The 8,821-nt window shown below is 43.0% G+C and overlaps 1 protein-coding gene across 1 annotated transcript in view; it reads right to left on the minus strand.

The window, feature by feature from the left end:
* Positions 1–6,651: 6,651 nt before the first annotated feature.
* Positions 6,652–8,821, minus strand: part of PRSS58 (serine protease 58) — a 6,307-nt gene continuing 4,137 nt past the window's right edge. The window contains exons 4-5 of the mRNA XM_006094731.1: positions 6,888–7,027; positions 6,652–6,801 (exon numbers count right to left, since the gene is read on the minus strand). Coding sequence (XP_006094793.1) covers positions 6,652–6,801; positions 6,888–7,027 — 290 coding nt within the window. The remainder of the gene's footprint in view (positions 6,802–6,887; positions 7,028–8,821) is intronic.

Raw genomic sequence — 8,821 nt, forward strand, 5'->3', positions numbered from 1 at the left:
ATCCCAATCACATTTGGGGATTAAGGCAATGGGAGGGGACGGCAGGGAGACAGGACAGCCAGCTCAGTAAACTGAGATGTGCCCAGGATCCCTTATCCTGCAATCTGTCCAGCCTGGCCTCAGCACTGGCCTCAGGAGGAGGCAGAGTCACGGGAAAGAGCTGAAGTCAGCCATTGCAAGGCAGGAAATCTGTGTCTGGGTACTTTCTGGCTTTCCATGGGGCCTTTCTTTCCCTTTCCTCCTTTGTTCCCCAGTTACACTTTCCTCCCAGCCTCCTTTCCCTTTATCATCTAATCCCCAGAGAGACTTTCTCCATAGAGAACTCAGAATTAAATGTATGTGTTTTGCTGCGGTGAGGACACCTCTCTTGTGCATTTTACTGGTATTCAGGATATGTGATTTGGGTACTGCTTCCTGGAGCTTTATCTCTCCCCATCTCTTGGGTAATGAGGTGGGAACCAGTAATGGAACAAAAAGCAAAAGTGAATCAGCACATGACTATTTAGAAAGTAGTGCAATTGACATTTTGTGCACAATTATATTTGAAATAGGGTGATGCAAAAAAAAAAAAAGAAATCAATGAAGTCACTTTATACACAAAAATTGTACTAGTATAATGAAAATCTATTTTTCTTAAGTCGAGAGAAACACAATTTCAAAGTTAGCGAGACAAGTGAATTATAAATTGTATTATGCTGCCACCAAATGGATTCTTTGTCAAAATCATGGGAACCCTATTGTATGTATTATAACTTCTGAAGAGTAAAAAAAAAAATTAGTGACACTGGGAGATCAAACCCCCAGGTGCCAGCCACTGCTGGGCCCTGACGTGGGGGACTTTCCAGGGACATGGGTCTGCAGACTTGCCCTGCTCTAGTTCCCTCCATCATTTATCGAGTGTCTGTGATGGGCAGACACCCACTTAGAACATTAACTAGAATATTGTGCAGTTTCAAGTCTTGAAATAGTGAGGTTCGACTGCTAAACCCCTCTGCTTCTCCATACTGTTGTCTGTAAAATGCTGAGGTTGGAGAGATGGTCGATATGGGGCCTTATTTTAAATCTAATTTGCCAGATCATTGGTTTCTAAACTTTCTAAAAAATGAGGCCTCTTAATGCTAAAAAGTTAGGAGAACTTGTGATTTTAATCTCTGTTGATTAAGGATAGATGATTAGAGAAAGATAAAAGCTACTATTAATTCTATCATATTTTAATTGAATTTGAAATTTGCCATTGCATAAAAGTCCACTGTACAAAGTGCTTACTCTGTGCCAAGCTTTACTCTGAATTTTCCATATACTAATCCATTTATCCCTATGAAATCACTTTCATTATTATTTCCATTTTACAGATGGAGAAACCGAGGCCCCAAATCACACTGTTAGGTAATGGCAGCACTATGAATCATTGGGAAAACATAATTAAAGACAAAAATCTCCTCCCAATTCAGAAAATCTTGTCACAAAGGCAGAAGAAAGAGAAAACACTTTTATTATTGAATAAGCATTAAATCAGAAGGTGACACATGCTAGGCATTTCTTTCAGAGATCGCCAAGACAAAGAAATCTTAGCCTTTTATATAGGCCAGCACAAACCATTACATACATGTTCCCAAGACAAGCAATGACTGGCCCTCAAATGAGAGGACTTGATAGGACCCTTTGCTAATCTGTAGTTCATCCTAGAGTCCCTCGGTAACCAGGATGTCCCTCTGTGTTTGCTAATTGCTTTTATCCAAAGAAAAAATAAACCTGGCATATCTTTACTACAGTTATTTGCAGCTTCGAGTGAGACGTCTGCTCTAAATTGAGTTTAGGCTCATTCTCCTTGATGGTTATATTTCAAAGAGATGCTTGCAGGTCTTTGAGAAAGGCATCTCTGGGTCTTGACCCTGGCAAGAATTGCTTAGCTTTTAAAAAGATTTACATACATTTCAAAGAGACAGAGAAAGAACTTATAAGTGTTCTAAAGTAAATGCTCTCAGAAAATGGAGGAGAGGGAAGTCTCTTTTGTTACTTTTAACCGGGAGAATTAAGCTCTGATGTTGAGTTTGTATTCCCCCTTACAGAGGGAAACACAGGTAACTGGAGATGAGGTTCTGTTGTCTAAGGCCCAGTGTGGCCTCGCAGCAGCCTCTGCCCATATACGGGGGAGGAGGGAAGTCCTTGTTTAATCTCCAAGGTCCTTTGGTTGCACTGAGGTATTTTAATTCCTTGCAAAGATTTGAGGCAAAGTTCAGAAGCACCGTTCTAGGACACTCTGGGACACAGGAGGGGGTTCCGGGCCAGTGAGTGAAGACCCCCAGTGACCGTGGGGACGTGTGCATGCATGTGTGGGAGTGGGGGTTGGTGCCAGACGTAGGAACTGCTCTCCAGTTTGTGGTTTGAGCTTCAGTGAGAAGATAAGAAAGACATTGTGTTTCCTGGAAAAGCCACTCCCTTTTGAGTTTCAGGCCCAGAGAGTGTCAGCCACTCTTTGCCCCCTTACAGGCCAGGGTCCTGTGCTCCTGCCTGGCTGGCCCTGTCCCACCGCCCCCTGACCCACTGCCCTGTCAGAGAGGACCCCAGGGGCCAGGGAATGGCATCACTTTCCCTTCTGTGGGGCTGGGTGCTCATGGCTGCCCTGAGCACAGGTCAGATACCAGGAGGAGAGAGCCACTCAGTGGGTTGATGGAGGGAAAGAGAGTTGGGTCACTGGGGCACCAGGAGGCACAGAAAGTTTTGCAGCTGGATCCCAGCCTGGCCCAGACACCCCCAGGCATAGCCTCTTGCCCTGAGAAAGTATCCTTTCTGTCCCCAGGTGTCTCCTATCAATACCGCTCATGGGACCTCCTCTTCAGGATCTGCCTGTCCTAGTTATTTCTGGGGTGACCTTCACCCCCAGGAGCTCCAGCCTGTCCTGTCTGTGTATTTCAGGTACCAATGCGAGCTTGGTGGAGCAAAGGCCCAGGTGGGCCCTGGTACGTCGGGGACAGGCTGAAACCCTGAGCTGCTTCCTGAGGGATGCCCAGTACCCCTGGATGAGCTGGTACCAACAGGATCTCCAGGGGCAACTCCAGGTGCTGGCCAGTCTGCGGTTTTCTGGGGACAAGGAGGTCGTATCCCTTCCTGGAGCGGATTACCAGGTCACACGGGTCGATGACAAGGAGCTGAGGCTGCAGGTGGCCAATGTGACCCAGCGCAGAACCCTGTACTGCACCTGCAGCAAAGACACAGTGAGAAACCCTCCTTAGACAGATGAATAAAAACCACCCTCAGTTCCCACCCAGGGACCCAATCTCCTCCTCCTCTGCCCGACAGCACCTCAAGCCTGCTTGTCCCCGCCCCAGATCCTCCCTTCTGGCCTCTTTACAGCTGATGAACGCTGCCTGTGTAGCACAGCGATGGACCACCTGCAGACCGTGGCTTTGCTGCCTGTGAGCTTCGGGGAAGACTGCATCTCCCTGAAAGGCAGTTTCTGTGTCTGTAAAGTACAGAGAGCAACTCTACTCAGCTCAGAGGGCCTCTGAGAGGACTAAGCATAAGTCACAGGTAGACAGGAAGCTCTAATTAGCATTAGCTCCAGCCCACAGAAAAAGCACATTGCATTTTATTACCAGTCTCAAGGCTCACAAGGGTGCTCGATAAAGACCTGGAGGACTTTGGGATCTCAGAAAAGGGGAGGATGAATGTATCCATCTGTGGACCTGCCACTCACACCCCTGGAATAAGTAAACACCCACTTTCCAATTAGATCCCCATTCTCAGTGCACACCACAACCTCAGCTCCTCACACCCCAATCTCAGCTTGATCGTTTTAAAAGTGAGATACTAGAGAGGACCGCGATCTGGAATCCACTGTGGAGGGCTTACCCAATACTCACCTTTTAAAAAGCCATGGCTGAGAGCCAGGTCTGCACCTGGAGTCAGAGCAGGGCAGGGCTAGGAGGCCAGACCCCAGCAAGCATCCCGAACCACCGCTGGGAGGTGCATTATGGGAGAGGCCAGGTCCTTAGGCCTCTGCAAAGACAGGAGGCAGGCTGGGCTGTAGTAGCTGAGCCACTCTGCTTCTAGTTCGGAGCTGCTGCATCCCGAGTGAGCAGGTAACTGGGTGCAGGTGGGAGTGAGTGAAGAGAAGGCATGTCAAAGGTACCTCAGTCTCTAAAGGAGGAGTGGGTGGTTGTGGTGCCCAGGGGCTGCCAGGCACCTTTCCTCAGCACTTGTATATAGAGAGGAGTTTTTTCCACCAGGGGGCGCCATTGGCACACACTTCTCCTCCGAGCTCTGCACAGACAGGGGCCTATGATCCTTCACAGGTGTTGGTCCTCTCTCAGCCTCCTCTCAGGTGTATGGTGAAAACCTGCTGGGCTCTAGAGGAAGGCAGTAACAGGAGGAGGTCTAGAGCCCAGCGCAGAGCCCGGCTCAGAGTCATAGAAACATTGTGATACCTGTGTCCTCTCAGTCCTCCAGGAAGGGTACCCCTGTTTGAGAACAGGGTCACTGGGAGGTCCTTGGCCACCAAGAGGCTATTAAATACAGAGCAGATGGCAGGCCCTGGGCAACCAGCTTTTAAAGATAAGTTGAGGCCCTTTGCTGGTAGCTCTTGAAACAACTGCATCCGAGCGTCTCTGGCTGGAGTGATGGAAGCCCCCATTGATCTGATGGCTTCCCTTTTACCTCAGTCCCTGAAACCTACCCGGAGATTCCCCAGATGCAGTTCCGCTCACTTGTACCATAAACTGAGGTTAATACCATTGGCTAGGCCCTTGGTTCCATGGTACTTAAACTAGCCCTCCTAGACTGATGGATGCTAGGTGTTCAAACAATATTTTTTGTTGTTTTACTAACATACCTTTTAGTCCATTGTTAATCATTTGTTTTTGCTTTGTGATCCAATCAGGGAATGTTTTGTTTTTAAATTTTTTATATATTTTTTCAATTGGAATTGACATTTAATATTATATTTAACAAACAGTACTTGCTTTGTGATTGAGTGGATTATGTTATTCCCTCAGTGAACTGAAAAGACTTCACCTCGTTTACACATGGTTCTGTTTAATATATTGCTACCAACTGCATGGGTACTTTTGTGATATTAAAACCTCTCAGAGGGATGCCCTGAAGAAAATAAGATAACAGAAATCTTCTCAGGAGACAGAAATTTAATCAACATATCTAGTTGTTCTCTTTCTTGAGGTCAAATGTATATGCATTTCTTGGAGTGGCAGGTGCTCAGAAGGAGCATGGTGGAGGAAATGCTTGGGAAAGGATTATGTAGTATGGATTTCCAGGGTCAGCTTGAGCAGGAGGATAATTGTATCCAATGGGAATTCTCACCAGAATGCTCTCACTTGCAAAGACTTTCATAATCAGATGGACAAGTTGGTCTGCTCTGAAATTCTGTCTCATTCTTCCAAGTGTGTTTCTTAATTGCTTTATAAACAAAGGGAACAATGGGACCACAAGGGACATATGCAGGGACTTCTTGCCAGGCTCACCTGGTTGCCACCACTGCTGAAGACCCCATTGGCCAGTGTCAGCGACCAACCTCAGCCCTGATCTATTACTGTACTCCAGGTATCCCACCAGCCAGGTGGTAGTAGGTGGGCCCCTTGCATTATGCTCTTTGTTCACACAGAAAATGACATATTCTAGATTTGGATTTTCTTTCCCTTATCATCATTCCCAGCCCCACCATCCTTGAATAGTATATGTATTCCACACAAAAAGGGAATATATTTTTCAACTGAGGAAGTCACCTTACAATGATAGTGATCATACAGCAAGCTGATGCCCATGGAATTCAGTGCCCTTAACATATGCTTCATCATCTAGAATAATCTGAACTTATAAGACATCAGTATGACCTATTGAAATCTTAGCACCATTTCAAGCTGGGAGAAATCTCTATTTGCCTGCAAAAACTATCTATTTCTACCAAAGCTAAAATTTTAGTTAATAACTTATACAAAGGTGAAGCTCTCACAATTGCACTTAATAATCCATATACAAAGTGTTGCTTTTCAACAAGCTAGGCTTCACTGCTACAGAGGTTTTAGACACTTAGAGAGGACAAGATTTACTGATGTAACTTCTTATGTCATTAAGCCACGGTCAGCCTTTGTGTTAACCTCTCATGGCTCAAGTCCATATGCAGAATCCTGCAGAATGAAGAATCAGAATCTATGCCTGGTGTTGAGAGTTGGATGGACAAGGAGAAACAAAGTGCAATACCTCCCAGAGCCCCCCTCCCTAAACCCTTTCCTCTGACCTGTACTTCTATTGAGCTCACTTCTTGTCAGGCTTCCTTTTCCCAACTGGCATATGTAAGTTGCACATGATTAATTCAGTGCAAGTAGTAGGCATTTTGTCACCCCAATTGGCTATAGAGTGGCTTTTTTTTCTACAATAAGTCAATTGTTAGAGAGAACACCATCCCCATTTCATAAACTTTAACTGTCTAAGGGGAACTGAGTTTGCCATCTTCATTGAAAGGGGAAGTAGAAGGGTTGTTGCATATAATCACAGTACAGGTATGCACAAGTCACCTCTGTTGGATAGAAATGAGACAGGTATGCAGGATGGAACCCAAGGAGTCTATTTAGATTTGCTTGTGAGGCTGGACATGGCTACAGGTTGTGTCAGATGGTCCAGAATTCCTGCCGAGGGAGCTCAGTTGTTTCGGATTGTATTTTCAATCCAGGGTACGTAGTTAAAGATTCTGGTATAGATGCCAACATCAGCTCTCAAAACACATCCATCAGTAAAAGTGAGGATTCCTTGAAGTATCCCATTGCAGACTGCCGGGGCAGCCGTGACTTCCTGCCAGGAAAAAGGAAACTGGGTTATCTTTCTGGCAAAAGGCACGGGAACAAAATGGGAACAGGAAGGTATTGAGAGGAGCTTACCTTGCAGGGCCGCCTTCTTCCTGGCACAATGCCCAAGCACAGCATACTTTTTGTGATGTCATAGCTTTTATAGGCATTGCGGCAATTAGTCTTGGAGATGACAGAGATGTTCACATTCTGCAATGAGTCAGGGTCCTTGGCTATAGGAAAGAGAGAAGTAAAACATCCTCAGATACCAAACCTTCTCTTCTTTCCCTCCTCTTCAACATATTTCCTCTTCTCCCAGCAGAAAGAAAGAGAGGCTAAATACTGAGAGAAATCAGAACTGTGGCAGCTAGGACAACAGGAAAGTAGCAGATTAACAATTTCTCATGATACAACTGTCTATCTCCTTACAAAATAGAATAAACCCTTGGAAGTTGATCTCTGCAATGAAATGAAACAAATTACTTTAAAAATTTTCTGGAAAATTAAAGATTTAGAGTATCCCGTGAAATTAAGTTTTATTTATTTATTTATTTAGCTTTCATATTTTTTATTTGTCCCATATTTTACATTTGTCACTGACTCCTTTTTAATTTATTAAAATATATTTTACTTGCAATGTTGTGTACATTTAAGGTGTACATGTTGATTTGATACGTTTATGTAGTGTAATATGATTGCCATTGTAGCAATAGTTAGACTCAGTATCACGTCACGTAATTATAATTTCTCTTTTTGTGTGTGGTGGGAATAATTAAGATCTAGTCTCTTAGCAAGTTAGGTTGTAATACAGTATTGTTGTTTATAGTCATTTCCAGGACTTGTTTATCTACTAATTGCAAGTTTGTACCCTTAAACTATATGTCTATTTTGAGCTTAAAGGAATTTAGAGAGCTCTATGCTTAGTTTTTCAGTTGTCAGATAAAAAAATCCAGTATATGCTCACAAAATTAAGTCAAAAAGTGATTTTCTTAAACCCATAACATGAGAACTTAAAAGTGTGTCTTAAAAGAACTTAAAAGTGGGTTTCTTGATTTCTAATTCAAGTTATTTCTTTTATATCAATGGTTCACAAATACTATGGACTGTGCAGACTCATGACAAAGTTTTTATGGGGTTATTTTCAGTGCAACAAAATGAGATAAACAAGAACAAAGTAATATTAATATTTATGTTAGGTATTCTTGTCAAGGAGTTTTCATTGGGAAAAGTAGTTTATTTTGACATTTTGTTTTTCTAATGGGATTGTGTTTATTTGAATTCCTTTATTTAGAAATGGTATATTCATTCTTGAAAAGAAAATGTTTGAGGTTCTTTGTTTTATTTTCCAGTCCAGCAATAATGGCATGGCTCAGCATTTCTTCTGGGAATGCATTTTTTAAAAATTTAAAGAATATTTTTAATTGCAGTTGACAATAAATATTATTTTGTATTAGTTTCAAGGTATACAGCATATTGCATAAATGGGGAAGAATTTTTTAAAAATGCTTACTTCACTACTTCATGAGCCAGATAAAAATAAACCGCACTGTTTTTTGTAAGTCACTGCTCTTTGGCAACCAAAATGAATCAGACATACTGTTCACCACATGGAATTTGCCTATTTCCAAAACTCAAATTGACTCTCAAAGAATTTCTATTTGCCTAGAGGACATTATAATAAGTGAAATAAGCTAGACACAGAAATCCAAATACTGTATGATCTCCCCTAAGTGTGGAATATAAACCAGCTGAACTCATGGAAACAGACTAGAATGGCAGTTGCTGAGGCTTGAGGTGGGGCATATGGAGGTATGTTGACCAAAGGGTATAAACTTTCAGTTATAAGATGAAGAAGTTCTGGGGATTTAATACACAGCATGGTGACTGTAGTATATAATATTATATTTTTGTGTATTTGAAATTCTCTAAGAGCATAGATATTAAATGCTCTCAACACACACACACACACACACACACACAGAGTAAATATATGAGGTATGCATAGTTAGCTTGATTGGGGCATCACT

Source organism: Myotis lucifugus, unplaced genomic scaffold (assembly GCF_000147115.1).
Source record: "Myotis lucifugus unplaced genomic scaffold, Myoluc2.0 scaffold_141, whole genome shotgun sequence".
In the NCBI taxonomy this organism is placed as follows: Eukaryota; Metazoa; Chordata; class Mammalia; order Chiroptera; family Vespertilionidae; genus Myotis; species Myotis lucifugus.